This window comes from Glycine soja, chromosome 8 (genome assembly GCF_004193775.1).
Source record: "Glycine soja cultivar W05 chromosome 8, ASM419377v2, whole genome shotgun sequence".
NCBI lineage: Eukaryota > Viridiplantae > Streptophyta > Magnoliopsida > Fabales > Fabaceae > Glycine > Glycine soja.
In genome coordinates this window covers 43,093,571-43,110,362 of record NC_041009.1, presented here as the reverse complement: position 1 = coordinate 43,110,362, position 16,792 = coordinate 43,093,571, and the positions used below count along the sequence as shown (strand labels likewise).

The window sequence follows — 16,792 nt, the reverse complement described above, 5'->3', positions numbered from 1 at the left end:
TAGAGTGTATGTTTAAACATATTTGTTATTACTTTAAAAAAATTATATAACTTTTTTATATTAAATATTTACCTTTCATGTATTGTTGGATAATTATAATAATTCAATTTGAGTTTTTATGTTGTAAGAAAAAAGATAATAGGTAACAAAGAATAATTTTTTTTATTCAGTTTGGTTGTTTATTTTGATAGCTTTATTATAGGATAAAAATTTATATGATAAAACTATCAAAATAAACAAATTTCTATTTTATAATGAAAATATAATTTTTGTTTTTCTTCTAAACGAATACAATTTTAAGATTTTTTACTAGAGTGCGATGATTATACAGTCTATTTTTTTCATATAAGATGTTTTGTGGAATTTGGAAATACTATTGAAACAAACAAGTGCATAGGAAACAACATATTGGATTGATTTTATTCGAGTTGCTTTGTCAGGTATTAGTGGATTATCACAAAACCAAAAATTGAAAATAAAAGGAAAAGTAAAAAATAAAAAAAGGAAAGAAAGAAAGATGATAAACTTTTTATAATATAATTAGTTAGATAAAAAGTAAGAAAATTTAAATGTAACTGTATTAAATAGTTTTTAATATCATTTTAATTTAATGTAGGTAGACATGCAAGAAAATGAGTAAATGGGTCATTTTAACAATTTTTCTCTCTCATTTTCTTGTCCTAAGGAAAGAAATTTTTCGTGAAACCATAGGAAATGGTATGTTTTCTTTTTTCGTGCTATTTTTTTTTCTTTTCAACCAAACAGTAAAAAATATAAGTTTTCTTCCTATTTTCCACCTATTTTTTTCCCACTAATTCTCATTTCAACCAAACAAAACCTAACTTCATTCAATCTGACACTCCATTGCATAGAGAAATAATGTGCATCCTTTATACACATTACACAGTATAATTCTAAGGAACTGAAATAGGGAAATATCAATATAAACACTAAACATATAAAGGGAAAACAAAAGTAATGTACGGTATAAATATCTACTGAAACCCTTCATATTATTGCTACTTTTCTACAAAGTGTTCTATCATGTATGTCATATTGATGATGGTTTTGTACCTATGTGCTTTTCTAGTACACAACCCTTCTCCCCATCCCCCAAATAAAATAAAGACCAAATCCAAGCAAAATCTAACTCTCAATATTATTGTTATAGATAATTCTTGTCCAACATTGCTAATGACCATAGAATAAGGCAAAATTGTACAAATCTAGCTGATGTGGCAGCTGCAGCAACAGAGGCAGAGGGGTTCTTGGGCACAGGTACTGAACCAAATACATTTGCACCACTTGTGTTTGTTGTGTTCAAGACTGATGAACTAATACTGCAATTTTAAGCACCACATATTATGAGATTTTGTCACAAATTGTGACAAGAAAAAAAGAGAGAAAGAAGATATGGTTAAAGATGGTCACCTAGTGGATGCATATTGACATGCCCCAGTACCTGCAATGCAACACATTAATAAGTTAATAAAAGTTTCTAATCAACCAAGTTTAATTAATGTATTAGACAACATTTTAAGTCAAGGGTCTTTATTAAAATTAAAAGTATACACATTAGTTATTTTACACACAATGTTTTGAAAAACAAATTGTGATAAATAGGATAGGATTACCTTTGATATTGACAAGATATACGAGGCTTTTGAGATACGTTCTCTAATAAAGTAGAAAAAGAAAAAGGCTTGACTTCTGGCATCACTCAGTGGCACTTTTTTAGTTCCTATGTATCACCCCAAGGCACTTTCAAAGTCTATTCAAAGATGCAGTAAAATATTTCCTTAAAAAAGGTGCAGTAAAAGCTTATTTTATTTTTCTGTCTGTGTAGAATGGAACCCAAGAATCCATCACAGGTATAGTTCTGATCTCCAATCGAAGGCACTGTGTTTTCACTTTGGTTTCCAGCAGAGTAGTACTACTACTAGTGCTAGTTTTCTTGGCTTGTTGCACATTTTGATTTGTGTCTCTTATTCTTAAATTAAAAATAGTCACCTAGCCTAAACCTTTAACGTGCTGTTAAGGGCCTACCTAGTCATTATTAAAATGTCACTTTAATTTTATTTTATTTCTTATTTGTTAACTTCCATCTCTTCTGGAAATGGTAAAATTATCATTTTGTTGTGCACCATTTTCTATGCAAAGCTTTGAAAATAAGAAATAAAACAAAGAAACAAATACAGTATATGTACAGTAAAATTCTTACACTATTAGCTAATCAAAATCATGATAGGTACAATTTTTTAAAAAATTATTGTAAAAATTAATAAACTTATCATACATGATAAGTTGTAATTATATGACATTTACTTTACACAGTTATTGCATAAGCTATTTATTCATAAGAAAAATAGTATTTTCATAATTATTTGAAAAATTATTTTCTCAAATCAAACAAAACAATTCCAATAGTCTTCTAAGGAGTAAGGTCATAACATTAAGAATCATAACAGTAGAGGCCCTACTTGGATTGGTGCTAGTGATGACAGCAGCTCCACCAAAATTGCAGCTATTAGGAACAGGATTCTTCTGATAATACTTATTGAAGGCATAAGAAGCATGGTCTCTGACAGAGTTTGGGAAGTAGCAGCTCCCACCAGGTTGAATTGCAGAACAATCAGTGCCACCATATCCACAAGCATAGTCCAATCCCACTTGTAAGGCTCTTTGTGAGGATGTTGGGCTTGCAGTGCACCAGCTTGCACCTGAAGAGGACACTGGAGAGTTGTTTGGCATGGTAGGAGTTGTGATTGGGAGTGTGGAGGCTGGAGAGACTGTATCAGGGTTGGAATTAGGATTCAGGATTGGATTTGTTGAAGTGATGGGAACTAAGTTGGGAATTGTAGTGATTGGTGTGGTGATGTCCCTTTGAGTGGTGGACTTTGAGGCTGTAAATTCATGTTGTTTCTCTTCATTATGCCTTAGTACATTCATATGTCTTGCTGCTTCCTTCTGTGTCCTACTTGAACCTGTGTTTGAAATAACAATTTAGAAGTAAGGTTATGTATGATTATTATTACATTATTTTATGTCCATAAGTATGCGCATCTCCAGTAGTGTATCTTCTCTTTAGATCTTCACTTTGATGAGTCCTATTGTGTCAGATCAGAATTAAGAATTTCAACAACTGTTTATTCTAATGGTATAAAACAATTTAAAAAATTGAAAATAGGTCTCACATATTACTCCACACTTTTATACTTTATGCTAGAAAAATGATATTTTAACATTAAGAACCGGTTCTTTTATGTAAGAACCGTTCTCACACCATAGCTTCCAACTCAACCTACTCTTATGATAGAGTTGCTCTTAAAGAGAAATGGATTTTAAATCAAATATCAGGAATTTTTTAGAGGGCGTAAAAGTGCTATAGATGGATTAAAATTGTTCCTATAGCATTCAACTTGGCATGAAATAAAAAATGTCCTATTCAAAATTTTGCACAGTTGCATTGAAACTAATTATTATGCCCTTTACCCTTCTTATTGTTTTAAAAGCCCACATGTTATATGACAGTGAATCTAGAAAAGCCACTAGAGACAAGTAGGGTATCTTTTGCATTGAGACATGAGCCAAAAAAGCTGGGCCCTTGCATCTTTTCAGGAAACGGTGGAACTGAAGAAAGATTGAATACAACAACTACATGTGAAATACTGCAGTTCTTATATTAACTTAAATTACGGTGTGGAATACAACTCTATATGATTGATTGCAAGAAATGGTTGAAATTCAGCTAAACAAGCCATATAAAATAACCAACCAAACTACTATAAGGACACAGCATTTTAAACTATCATTGTTATTACTACTTTAAAAAATAATTAATGAATAGAATAAAGTGCTCAATTGGTACACTATAGTGCAACATAATGAACATGATGGAGGGACAAATAAATTTGGATATGATAATTGCACTCAACTGGTCCAACATGTATATTTATTCAACTTGAACAACAACAATAGGGGAAAAAAATAATAAAGCAATTGAGATGCCAAACTCAGGTGCAGGAAAATGCATCTTGGGGTTACAGAATTCAAAAACATATCCTGGTGGTCCAAAGAATCTATGACTAAAAGAGAAAAGCAGATAATAATATGCCAAAAAAACAAGATAAAGAATACAAAAGGAAGTAATTCTAGAAACAGAAGAAAATGAGAAACATAGAGTGAGAGCATTGAGAAGCATAATCTTAAACCAGAAGCAACTTGTCTATATATATAAGTATATATCCATAGCAGAATAGATATGAGGGAGGAAAATGAACAAAAGTGAAGAAGCACACATAGTCAAAGAAATATAAAAGGAAATTTACCTGAACAAAGGAAATGACCAAATACAAGAAGTAGCACATAGTAATATACACTTCTTTCCATCTTCAGTCTTGTTTTTCTTCTGCTTTGGTACTACTTCCTCTTTCTTACTTCTTCTTCAATGTGGTTCCCAAATAAGACTTGTTCTTCCTTTGCAACAGCTAGAGAGAAATGAAGATATCATAAACTAGAGATGGTGAGTGCTCTTTGGAGAAAAAGGTCTTTCGTGTGCTAGTCATCATGTGAATAAAAATATATGTATATTTATATACTATGTGAAGTGTGTGAGAAACAAAGAAAGAGAGGGTTTGAGAAAGGAGACATGGTGTGTAGGAGGGTGCAAGCAAGAAGAGAGGGAGGGGAAAAGGTGGGGCAGATGGTTGAAAACAAAGTAATAAAGGAGGAATGGAATTGTTTGGAATTTAGGCTCAATATGTGGGATGGTTAGTGATCATTGTAATGATGGTGCTGATGTGTGTGAGTTGCCTTTCTCTATTATATGCTTCTCTTTTTACTGTTTTATAGGACTTATTATTATTGTTAGTGTTATTATTATTATTATTCTTTTCCTTTGCTTTGTTCTTTTCTTTTTCTTTCCCCTTTATTGTGTGGCAGAATATAAAACTGGTCCAATATGTTAGTTAATAACTTGGCACTCTGCTTGATGATAAACCAATAATATGATGTATAAATCAAATATATTATTGTGTGTCTCTTCAATTATGCAAGGATTTAAACTGCAAGTGGAGTTTTTGCAATTAAAGATCTATTATTACAATAACGCGAGTTCATTCTATTATTGTTTTGTCCCTTCAAAGTTACATTTATTAATAAGCTCTCTATTTGATCCTTGTAGTTGAGATGGTTCTAATTTTAATCAAAGTCATTGTTTTGTTATTTGGTTTTGCTACCATCTTTTTAAACAATTTCACTTTAAGTGATTCCATTGTAACCATAAGCATGCAGTGCAGCCTTACTCGTGTAATAGTCGCAATTTGTCCCTCGGATAAGTCAAATCTCTTTGATCTTTTGTTTTTGGTGAATCAAATCTCTTTGAACTGACCCAAGTGTAATAGTCACTAATTCCCTCTGCCTAACTTAGTTATGAACAGCTCAGAATCAATCTTCACCACGCAAAGTTACAAACATGGATCATGCCATACCTAGAAGAACATGCCAGGACTGGTGCAGGTAATTACTTCACTTAATTACATATTTTGTCCATGTAATTTGAATTGTACCGGATGAGTATATCAATACCGATTTCAACCAAATAAATTATTGGTTGGAGGGATACTGAATTTGGTATCTTAAAGCTCGTATTCAAGTTTTAAGTCTTATAAATGCAAAATTTATGACTAAAAAGAGAGATTATACTACTAATTATTTAAATATTCAAGTAAAGATTATTCAATTTCGTATACGAATCCAATAAATACATTATTTAAGAATATCTATGCATCATAGTCCTCTAATAATAGTACTTTACTCCCAACTTTTCTAACATTAATATATTTTATATGGAGCAAAGTTCAAGAAGTGCCTTTATTAAGAACTAGGAGGAGCCCATGATTATATTATCCCCTTAGGTGTGTCTTTCAGATTCAATTGGTCTAAAGTGCAGATTAGGAAAAGATCTTTGGATGGTCACCTTTGGGTGAACTTTGACTAACTCAAATCAATTCAATTTCTATCCATACACAGATGGTGAGATGATGGTCCACTCAAGAGAAGGTAAAATTTCTTCAAATTATAATGGCAATAAAAAGCTAAACACATGGAAGTTCTATTAGCTTGGCTATTATACATGTAGGACAAACTTGGGGTATCAATAGTCTCTTTCACTTCTCTGCTGACCAGCTACCTAGCTATGATTGTTGAAGTTACTACTTTGGCCCCTCTCTAATTTAGACTGTGTATGATTTTAGTTTTTTTATTTGTTTTTTTTAACTAATTAAGTCCCTCTATGTTTAAAATTAAGCGAATTTAGTCCTTTTTGTTGATTTTCTTTGATTTAAAATTTTCAAATTATTATTTTTTATAAAATATTTGGAAGTTTGTGATAGTTATGGATAATTTTAAAAATGATTGAGTTAGTGAAAGTTGACTCAAAGGTAAATATCATCACTAATTAATATCTGCACTTTAAACCAATTGAATTTAAAAGACATCTATGGGATAATACAATCAAAGGTCCCTCTTTTTCTTTTATTTCTAACAAGTACCCTCTTTGAAAAGCAAATTTGTTCAAGATAGGTAAAAAATTAAATGGGGAAAATCTCTCGGTGATGATTCAAACCTTAGTTTTTCATATTGTGAGTGATTAATCCTTCCAATTAAGTATTTGAAATTTTAATTTAATAACTATTTAAAAAAAATTCAAATTATCCCATTTGATAATTAAATAAAGTAACAATTACCAACAGTCTAGTTATTGGCAACTATCATCGTAAATTCTCTGCAGTAATTAACAGAAGCTAAGCTATTATGTGACACTCCAGTCATCTAGTGCAACTTAAACTCAAAGTCAATTATTCTTTAAACATAATTACAAGTTGGTTTCAATTGATTTTTTTAAAAGAAAAAAAATATCCCTTGCGCAAGTTTTAGTTAGTATTGTAGTACTTAATAAAAAAATCATATATAGCAATGGCATTGAAAATAGGATTTAATGTTCATATCACAGCCTGAGCCTACTTCCATGGAATGAATCCTTAGGACACTAACACTATACCTGGTCACAATAATTGGCTTGTTTTAAGAGCCAGCTGGCCAGCCACGAGGTCACATGATGGGAAGAAACTGATAAAGTACTTCCGTGACTCTTGTTTGAGGAGATGCTAGATTAACATCAATATCCATCTATCCTTTTCAAATTCTCCTTTTCTTGTTCTCTCTTTGGATTCATTTGAAGTGATTCAGTTTATTGACTTTTGCAAAGTGTACAGTGATCAGCACCAAATACCTCCTTTCGGCTACATAGTAACATAGAAGCTTAAGTTGGTGCATTACGACAAGAAACTTAATAGAATCCCAAAAGAATGATTAGCTTTTAGGATGGGATTAAGCAATACCATCCCCACCACAAATTATTGGTTTAATTTTGGGTTAATCTCAATGCCTAACTTAACCTCATTAAATTCATAATTGCTCCGATTCACGCCTTCTCATCATCATCATAAGGGAGGGGGGGCTCCATTCCCATGAAATCTACATAAACTACATATTAGCCTTTATCCTTGCACCTTGAAAATCACAATTTTGTTGGGTTGAAAAAGTATATTCCTCTTGCCCTTGCCCCATGAGATGTTACCGTAAAATACACTACCTTAAGAAAACGAAACTAACGACGCAAAATCAGGACTACAGAAGACAGGTTCTCAAAAAGATCTACAATTGAATTAACGCTCAAGCATCTGAATGAAAATAACACCATAATTCACCTAAACCTACTAAAATAATTCTGTATACAAAAAAGGGAAGAAAAAACAAGCAGGATGTATAGTATTAGTTATCGTGCTGCCAAAATGGATGCAACTGCTTGGACGGCAAATCTTGAAAATCACCTGGCTGCTGATGTTCTTCCAAAACCCGTGTCTCAGAATGATGAAGGTTGTCGCGTTGCCAAAATGGATGCAACTGCTTGGATGGCAAATCTTGAAAATCACCTGGCTGCTGATATTTTTCCAAAACCCGTGTCTCAGAATGATGAAGGTCAGCATATCCAGGAGTAGCATACTGTGACTGGGTTCTCTTCGGGATAAACAAAGATCTTGGCTCGGCTCCGTAATCCCAATGAGAAAAGCTACCATGCTGGTCAGAAGAATGACAATATAAACAATTAACCCAAGTTATGAATTAATAGAAGACTTTACTAGTGTAGAATGTGTCAAGGATAATGGTCACACTTTGGAAATAACTCATCCATTAGATGTTAAGAAACGTTGGATGTTATGGCTTAGGATAGGTTCAGAGAGGAAGCATATGCAGATCAACAATAGCTAAGTTTACATGTCATTTTCTCATAATACACAAGCGTACTATAGTCAATAGCAATATAGCATTAGCATCCATTGTTAAAGTACACTGCAATTATCACCAAATTAACAGCTTTGTATAGAAAAGATAGTTCTTTCTTGGAAAAAAATACAACTTACCTGTTGAATAGAGTTTATGTTACGTCCACCATTATACTGAGAAGGTAAAATCTCATTAAAGTTACTTGAAGGCATCATATGACCAGGAGATGGATTAGACAGAAAGCTTCCAGAACTATAAATGGAAGAGCCAAGATTTCCATAGCCAAATGCATCTCTGGCAGTGGCAGGAGGCAATCTATTTGTAAGGAATTCATTTCTATTTTGTAGAAGGTTGTACTTCATGTCTGCTGGAGATTGATTGTATACAGTATTGCCTGAAAATGGTAACTGAGAATTTATGGTTGTATTGTATGACCTATTCTGGGGCAGGGAAAAATATCCTTTTGTGTCAGGCAATTGATGAAAGTGTGATGAGGAATGCACTGTAGGATCCCGGGGAAGTGCAGATCTCATAGGTAGAGGAAAGGCACCTGGCTCCATGACCTGCATGGTTCAACAACAGTCAAGAATATCAATGACTAACTATTAGGTCCAATTTATCAATATAACATAGTTGAGGGCATTGATTTGGTGCCTTTAAACCTCAAGTAAATGATACTAATGCACTTTCCCTCAATGTTAACTCTTATTCTTTAGGCATTTCATATCTATCTACATTAAGACAATACAATGAGTTATACATGGTAATAAGATTGAAGCAATGATCATAGGATGGTTAATGAATCAGGTATTTAACCACATCATAACGAACTTGTTACCAGGTTTAAGCTTAAATATATAAACAACTTCACATTAATATAGCCCAATGTCTGCTTGCAATAAAAGCCTGTGCTCCACTAGAGAAGCTGCTTCCCACTAACTCATGATCAGACTAAATCAATGCAGATACCACTTTGCTGGTAAAGGACCACAAGAAAGAACTACTAAACTTAATATATAGGTGTATCCAGGAAACCCAGCACGCATTTCGCCTCATCCATTTTTTATTGATAAAGGGTATGTGAGCATCAAGATAAAATAATACGGTAATCGGATTGATAAGAAATATTGAAATCAAAACTTTGGGAGATCATTAGCTTCTAAGTAGCCAAGTGCACAACAGAATCTAAGACTTGCACCATCTCTTTCCGGTTATTTTTATACCAACAATTTGTTAGAGATATAAACATCATCAGTTGACTATTCCTACCAAAGAATTAATGAGCAACAGGATACAGAATACAGACGACTAGATACCTTAGACATGGAGAAGGCAGGATTGCTTATGGATGAAACTGTGTTACTGTGTCTTGCAGTTTGAGATTGTGACATGAGCAACGCCAACACATCACCAGGTATTGAATTTGAGTCAGCATACTGCATCAAGGTAAATAAAAGCAAATCTCAAATTGTATACTATATAGTAGGAAGCCCATCAATATCAATAAGAAAACCAAGCTAAAGAACAAGTTTGAAAGTTCACCAATTCTCTTGGAAAATTCAAATGGTTTCCACTCTGCACCCCTGGCTGCTTCAATGGCAGTGAAGTATTCTCCCAGTGTGATTTTTGCAAACTAGGATCTGATACAGATGCCTTGATGATGTGTTCATTCTCAAAAGTTTCCTCAGGAACAATATGCTTCACAAACCATTGCTTATCAGATGAAAGGATGTCACTGTTTTTATCACCTGCTGCTCCTTTAAGAACATCAAATCCATGCTGCTTATCACTCTGGAAAACATAACTAATGCATAGACAAAAAATAAAAAATAAAATGAGTTGTGCAATAGTCAAAAACAGACTATATAAGAAGTTGCAAATGAAAAAGAAATATAAAAAAATGCCTTGCATCCAGGAACTGAGCCGAAGAATCATCTACAGCTGCAGACTTCTCTTCCAAGTCACTTTTTGAAAGATGATTAGAATTAAGAAGGACAGAAGATGCAGTACTGCTGCCATTATATGTTCCAAAACTCAAATGTGAACAGTCAGCACCTAAGGCTTGTAAATGAATTGGAATAACCACTGCAGGATCATCTTCAAATGTTGGCACTTTCTGTTTGGATTCTCCTATACTTAGCCGCTGGAAAATTGAAGCGGCTGATGACACGTCTACAAAGACATCACCAGTAAATTTGTTTGAATGATCTTAATAGAATAATGGCAATTCATTACCAGCCCTTGAGAAAAAATGGTGAAAATATAATAAATAAATATGACGTGAGACTTATGTTTTTCCATGTATTAAGAATGAATAAAGCAGCATATCCAAAAAATTTGTTTCTACATTGCCTTTTACAGATTCTGATTAAAAAATAAGACACATCTCTACAAAACTTGTGTGAAGATTATACAGAAGTGAGAATTAGAATCATCATCAATGAAAACATTTGCATTTCAAATGGAGACTGATCACAGCAGTTCAGCATGGATCGATGTGGGAGAAAAATCCCAATTTACCTAGGGTTTGAACCCACTCTGTTACCATGATAGAGTCAGTGCGAGAGAGAGAAATCATAACTCTATTATTATGATTCTGTTATCAGTTACAACAAGGAAGGCTGTCTAAATATAGACAGGCCTAAGTAACTATACTACAGGAAAACTAATAGCCTACATGTATTCTCTAACAAAGCTATACTTTACAAATTTACAATCCAATTCTAATTCACTAACTGATAACAACAAAAGACAATGCAAAGATGTTTTAATTTTTAGTACTTGAATCTGAAGGTTTTAACACTGACTTCATTGTCACAAGGAAAGATATGTGGATACCCAGATAAACACTTAATAATTTGTGATAAAAATATCACTCCCAAATTCCAATTCTCCAAAAAAAAAAAAAATTAATAAAACAACCAAACCACCTCGCTAGTGGAGTCAACTACAAGAATCAAATGCCATTATGGCACCACTGGGTTCAGTCGAAAACCAAAGTATCAATAAACCCATTGAGGGCAAGGTCTTTTTAAAGGTTTCTCCTAAATTTATTTTCAGTCTTTCTCCACCTCTTTTCAATCTAACAATATTGAAATAGGTACAGACACTTCAAAATAGTAATTGCACATGTCAAACACAACACTTCTACCCTCATTCTACAAATTTTTATACTTAACATTTCAGAAAATTATATTCCAACACATGGGAATACCTTGGTAATAAGATAATTGATAACATTTTAGCACGTTCAAGTTAGAGTGATATTGAGATTATGGTTATTAAAGACAGGTGGTTTGGTCATGTGAAGAGAAGGCCAGTAATGGTTCCAAGAAAAAAAAATGGATCAAATGGAATATCATCTGTTAAGCACAAATTCAATATTACACGTACAATACAATAAGGAAATTGGAAAACAACAAATTTTAAAATTATAGGATATGGTTATTGTACAATTATAAAATTAGTATAAAATTAACAATTAAACAATAATCCTAAATCAAATTTGAGAATCAATGTTTTGAAAGTTAGCATAAACTTGGTATTTCTATCCCATGTCCCTCCTCCTCATTTTCTTCTACTATATTTCTACCAAAACAAACAAGTTAAAAAGTATGTACAAGAACTCAACATACAGTAAAAAAAGAGGACAAGATGCAGACAAACATGTCATGACAATTCAAAAACATCTAATTTGGTTTGAGATAAAAAAATTCATAAAAGTCTAAATATTAAGTAATCTTTGGACATACAAACCCAAGATCATGGCTTCATAAATCAGTATAATGATGCATACTCAAAACCAGCTAATTATTGTTCACCATAAAAAAGATGTCATGCAATGTAGCAATTTGCAATCATGGTTTATGTTTACTAGCTCAATACAGAAGTTGATTACCCTAAATCTCATTTCAGCATAGCTCCACCATAAAGAAGACTTGTGCAATGTTGCAATCATTGTTTCTATTATAGCACAATAGAGAAGTTATTCTAAATCTAAAACCTCAGTTACACTACTTATAATACTTAATACTCCTTGTAATTAGTACCTCTGGTACTCTACTTCATATTAATACAATTATCTTTGCTGATAAAAAAAAAAAAACACTACTTACCTTCACCATGCCCATAAGAACTACAATGATCAGAGGAAATAGTATTCCTTAAGTTAGAGTTGGAATGGGATCGTAGTCCAGTGTTGCTGCTCAAAACAGTATGTTCTCTAGATATAGAAGCAGATTCATTTTTTTCAAAAGCATCATTATCACAAGCAACATCCCCCCATGAAACTGGGGCTGTGTCTAATTCACAGTTCCTGTGTAAACCAATTGCATTTACATGCAAGCTAGGATGCTCAAATGGCCCATTGGCATTAGAAGAAGCAGACATGTTTAGTTCCTGTGCATTTCTAGCAATTGGTTGTTCAGTTGCTGGCCACTCATCATGAAAAACTTGTTGCTCAGAATGGTTTTGACTGGGAAGTGGTAAGCTTGACTCTGAATTTCCACATGCAGAAACTCCTCCCGAGGTATTACAGTTATGTGAAACAGTGTCTTGTGACGATGTTGTACCCATTCTTACAATGTCTGCCATTGAAAGACATCCTTTGCTCATTCCTGTCATTGAGGGTTCAGGTCCTAGAGAGGCTTGGGCAGAATCTAGTACAGAATGTCTTGTTATTAATGACTGTCTTCCATTATCAATACTAAAATAATCGCTGCAATAAATTTTTAAAAAAGACAGAGTATAGTTAGAAATTTTATTTATAAAATTAATCACTTACAGCAACATTCTAATGCAAGTGATATCAATGTCATTAAAAGACAAGCAAATAATAATAAATATTTTCACCTTATATACTATCAAATTATCAACTAGGTAGCTAATAAAGATACTAAAATTGCCGTAAGACTTGAGCATTTGACGGGTTAAAACAATCCTTAGGCATCAAAGCCATGGAAAGTATTTACAGGCATGCTATAGGTAGAGAAAGAAATACACAAGACTTAAACCATGTGAAATGCAAAGGATAAAAGAGAAGGTAAAGTCTTAGTCATAAAACAATATAACAAGGAAAGGAGTAGGAGTCACTGTCACAAGCTATTTAATGGACAAAGATTTTATTACCCTCCGATAGGCATAGACTAAACACCAGAGACTAGACGAGGGTCAATTGTATACCTTCTATGCATCGTAGTCAATTGCATAGAGTTGAGCTGCTATTGCAGCTGTGCATCACATCATGGCCCTGCGCCACTATAGTTTAACATTCATGATTTCTATTCACACCTATCACAGCCATTATCGTGCCAAAATAGTGAGTATGGAGAGTGACAGGGTGTTAAACGCCTTCCCGACCCAATAAAACAACACATGGATTGTCTCGTGCAATAAACTGAGAGGGACATCAAGCCACACTATCAACAGTAACAATTTGTATTCACATAAGCTACCAGATTGCATGAAAAAACTCACCGTTTTGTACATTTCCTCACAACATGAGTTGTGGGAGCCATAACTGAAGCACCTACTGACCCACCCTCCCCCTTGTCATTGGCTTTACCATTCTCTGACATTAAGTTACACATATTTGACAAGGTAAGGCAATGCAATAGTAAAAACCCACGTCAATATACTAGCAGCATGTACCAGAAATTGCATGATGTTCCGCAATCAAAGAAGATACCATTATAAGTCTCACGTGTTAATCCACTTTGCACAACCTTGTCATCACTGCCAGTGCCAGTTTTGCCTCCATGACTCAACCCTCCATTATTACCGCTAGTCCTTGAATTGAATGCCCCCTTCATTTATAGTTTTGAAAAGCAAACAGATTATTCATCCTGTAATCAGTTCAACCTTCTCTCAATGTTAATAATGTCATATGAGGAATACCTCTCTTCTCCTTTCACGTTTACTTTTCACTTCATGAAATGTATCTGCAATTAAGATATTGGAAACTAGCAATTGTAAGGGCATATAGATCTTCACAAGAATTCATATTTCACAAACCATAATAAAATGAGAAAGATTTTTACACGGCCACTTAGTGTAGATATGACATTTAAAATAAATAAATAAATATAAAATGATTATAATAATTATTAAAAGTCCATGGTTGGATAACAGTGTAAAAACTAAAAACTTTATCGTATCAATGTATCATATTAGAAGGCTTCTTATGCTGTCATTCAATAATAAAAAAATTGTGACAATAGCTTTGTTTGACCATTATAATTTATAACTACCTTAAAAGTTATAAGGTTAAATTAGTTTTTTTTCCTCTAATTTATTATTTTGATTTGATTTAGTCCTCTATTATTTTTTGGTTCGATTTGGTCCTTGTCATCCATTCCGTCAAAATTGTTAACTGTGAATTCTACGTGGAAGATGATATGTCCTTCCCTTAAGTGGACACATGACACAAATTCACCACGAGGATCAAATTGAACCCTTTAAAAGACTAAAAGACTAAATGGAACCAAAATCAAAAAATTAGGGGACCAAGAAACTAACTTCACCAAGTTATAACTATGATAATTTCTGATTGGTTGACAATGTAATTGTTCCACTATCGGTATATAGAAATTAAATTTAATAAATAAATAAAAGAGTCTAATTTTCATGGCATGATAATACATTGTAAAAGTCAACGAACATATATCATATACTGTCAATACAATCTAATTAAATTCATAATCAAATCACGTAGATAAATCATACTAATAGACAAGATGAACTCAGAAAACACTTTTAGACTCTCTTTTTAATTTTCTGAAAAAGACGTAAGGAAACACCAAACTCCGCAGAAACACAATACAAACTTTAAAAAAATAATACGAAGTAAACACTTTCTCATCTTCATCAATTTCCCCAACATCCAAACAAACACCGAGAAATATAAAAAAGAAAAGAAAAAAGAAAGAAAGAAAAAGAAAGAAAGAAAGAAAAGAAAGAAAGGAAAAGAAAAACACAACGTTCCACTGCAACAACAACGAACGCAACCGAAGGAACACACAATAGCGTTAGAGCAAAACCTTGAGATAGAAGCATCTCAACGGCGCGGTTAACGTCCATATCACATTCCTCAAGCGCAGCGTAGATCTCGCACTCCGTGCAGTTCACGATCTCCTTCACGCACTGCACCATCTCCTTTTCCGCCGCAACTAGCTCTCCACTGCCGCCGTCGCCGCCGCAACCGTTGCCATACCTATTTCTGCTCTCACTCCCCATTCCTCCTCACACTTTCTCTATCCCTTGCGCCGAGAATTTTACGATCAAAATAAATACAAACGGAACCTTTTCCGCACACTCACGCTTCGGCTTATATATATATATATATATATATAGCGGTTTTTCATTTTTCATTTTTTTTTCTATCGGTTGTGACCGGTTGAGTAATGGTAATCCAGTCACGGGGGAGCGCTGGTATCACGGGCTGTGACGTTTGAGTTTCTCACGGTTAATGCTTTTTGCTGCGCTGCTTTCGCCACCTGTTAGAAGAATATGTTTTTCATTGGGTGGTGCTGGAAAGAGCTGTCACAGACGTGTGACATAAGGATGCTTCCTTTCAAGTTTTTAAGATTTTGTTTTGGAGTTTGGTTGACTTATAACACTCAACCATAAATTTAAAATCTTAAATAACTTTGTTTTTATTTCGAGTTAAAAATTAAATTTTTGTTCTCTGTAATTTTAAAAAATAAATACATATTTTAATCTCTTTATAAGTCTATTTGAACTTGATTAATTAGGATGAACACTTTGAAAGGATAACACATATAATAACTAAAATAAAATTAAAGTGAATTATCAAATCATCGAGCAAATATATCATTTGTCTCGGAGTTATTTCAATTTGTTTTGGATTGAGCGTTGAATATGTAGTTATATTTATTATGCAGAGGAATAGTGTTATTGAGGCTCGAACTCCATGTAAATGAATTTAAGAAAGTCTCTAATAAATAATAATATTCATAAAATAAAAATATTTTTATAAAATACATGGTGTGTACTCATTTTATTTCTCTTTCTAATAATACATGGTGTGTTGTAGATGATTGATAAGATCCCAGGTGTCAATCTGATTGAGGATTGAAGGTTTTGTTGTGATGTCTTAACATGTCTTTTTTCGTTAATATACAAAATTATTTTTTTATTAAATATTTATTTAAAATATTTTAAATTAACATGATATATAAATTAAACTCTTTCTTTTAACTATTGCAATATTAGAAGTCAGAGGAATGGTAAACTTTTATGATATTTGATGATATTATTTTTGTGTGGTATTAATAAAAGACTTTTTCTATAGTATTAGTGACAAAAGAATTTTACACATATTTTTAATATAACTAGATAAAATTAAGTATTACTAAATTACTTATAGGTAAATAAGTAATTTAGTAATACTTGGAATTTTATGTGATATTTGAATCTTAATAATCTT

The 16,792-nt window shown here is 32.9% G+C and overlaps 2 protein-coding genes across 5 annotated transcripts; both read right to left on the bottom strand.

Annotated features, from left to right (window-relative positions):
- Window positions 1-971: 971 nt before the first annotated feature.
- Window positions 972-4,814, bottom strand: LOC114423916 (glucan endo-1,3-beta-glucosidase 12-like). Of its 2 annotated transcripts, XM_028390825.1 has the most exons (5): window positions 4,329-4,814; window positions 2,481-2,984; window positions 1,635-1,741; window positions 1,432-1,462; window positions 972-1,340 (listed from the first exon to the last, which is right to left on the bottom strand). In XM_028390825.1, the coding sequence occupies exons 1-5, from the start codon at window positions 4,387-4,389 to the stop codon at window positions 1,321-1,323; spliced, it is 723 nt and encodes a 240-aa protein (XP_028246626.1). In that variant the 5' UTR covers window positions 4,390-4,814; the 3' UTR covers window positions 972-1,320. The 2 variants fall into 2 exon arrangements, with proteins under 2 accessions (XP_028246626.1, XP_028246625.1); XM_028390824.1 differs by lacking the exon at window positions 1,635-1,741 and having other exon boundaries at window positions 4,329-4,810.
- Window positions 4,815-7,655: 2,841 nt separating this feature from the next.
- On the bottom strand, window positions 7,656-15,667 carry LOC114423357. Of its 3 annotated transcripts, XM_028390088.1 has the most exons (10): window positions 15,384-15,667; window positions 14,242-14,285; window positions 14,033-14,150; window positions 13,822-13,915; window positions 12,462-13,063; window positions 10,251-10,518; window positions 9,889-10,150; window positions 9,663-9,782; window positions 8,484-8,909; window positions 7,656-8,139 (listed from the first exon to the last, which is right to left on the bottom strand). In XM_028390088.1, exons 1-10 carry the CDS (start codon window positions 15,577-15,579, stop codon window positions 7,834-7,836), a joined length of 2,436 nt encoding a protein of 811 aa, XP_028245889.1. In that variant the 5' UTR covers window positions 15,580-15,667; the 3' UTR covers window positions 7,656-7,833. The 3 variants fall into 3 exon arrangements, with proteins under 3 accessions (XP_028245889.1, XP_028245890.1, XP_028245891.1); XM_028390089.1 differs by lacking the exons at window positions 14,242-14,285; window positions 15,384-15,667 and having other exon boundaries at window positions 7,723-8,139; window positions 13,996-14,150; XM_028390090.1 differs by lacking the exons at window positions 13,822-13,915; window positions 14,033-14,150; window positions 14,242-14,285; window positions 15,384-15,667 and adding an exon at window positions 13,528-13,800 and having other exon boundaries at window positions 7,723-8,139.
- Window positions 15,668-16,792: the final 1,125 nt, after the last annotated feature.

Bases quoted from the DNA above. Each gene is read 5' to 3' on its own strand.
- LOC114423916 (XM_028390824.1), bottom strand. From the start codon at position 4,389: ATGGAAAGAAGTGTATATTACTATGTGCTACTTCTTGTATTTGGTCAT. The intron at 1,463-2,480 runs GTAGGGCCTCTA...GTTGCATTGCAG, and splicing joins CATCACTAGCACCAATCCAA to GTACTGGGGCATGTCAATAT. The intron at 1,341-1,431 runs GTGACCATCTTT...TTAAAATTGCAG, and splicing joins TGTCAATATGCATCCACTAG to TATTAGTTCATCAGTCTTGA.
- LOC114423357 (XM_028390088.1), bottom strand. From the start codon at position 15,579: ATGGGGAGTGAGAGCAGAAATAGGTATGGCAACGGTTGCGGCGGCGAC. The intron at 13,916-14,032 runs GTATCTTCTTTG...ACTTAATGTCAG, and splicing joins AACACGTGAGACTTATAATG to AGAATGGTAAAGCCAATGAC. The intron at 10,151-10,250 runs GCATTTTTTTAT...TCTATGCATTAG, and splicing joins GCTCAGTTCCTGGATGCAAG to TTATGTTTTCCAGAGTGATA.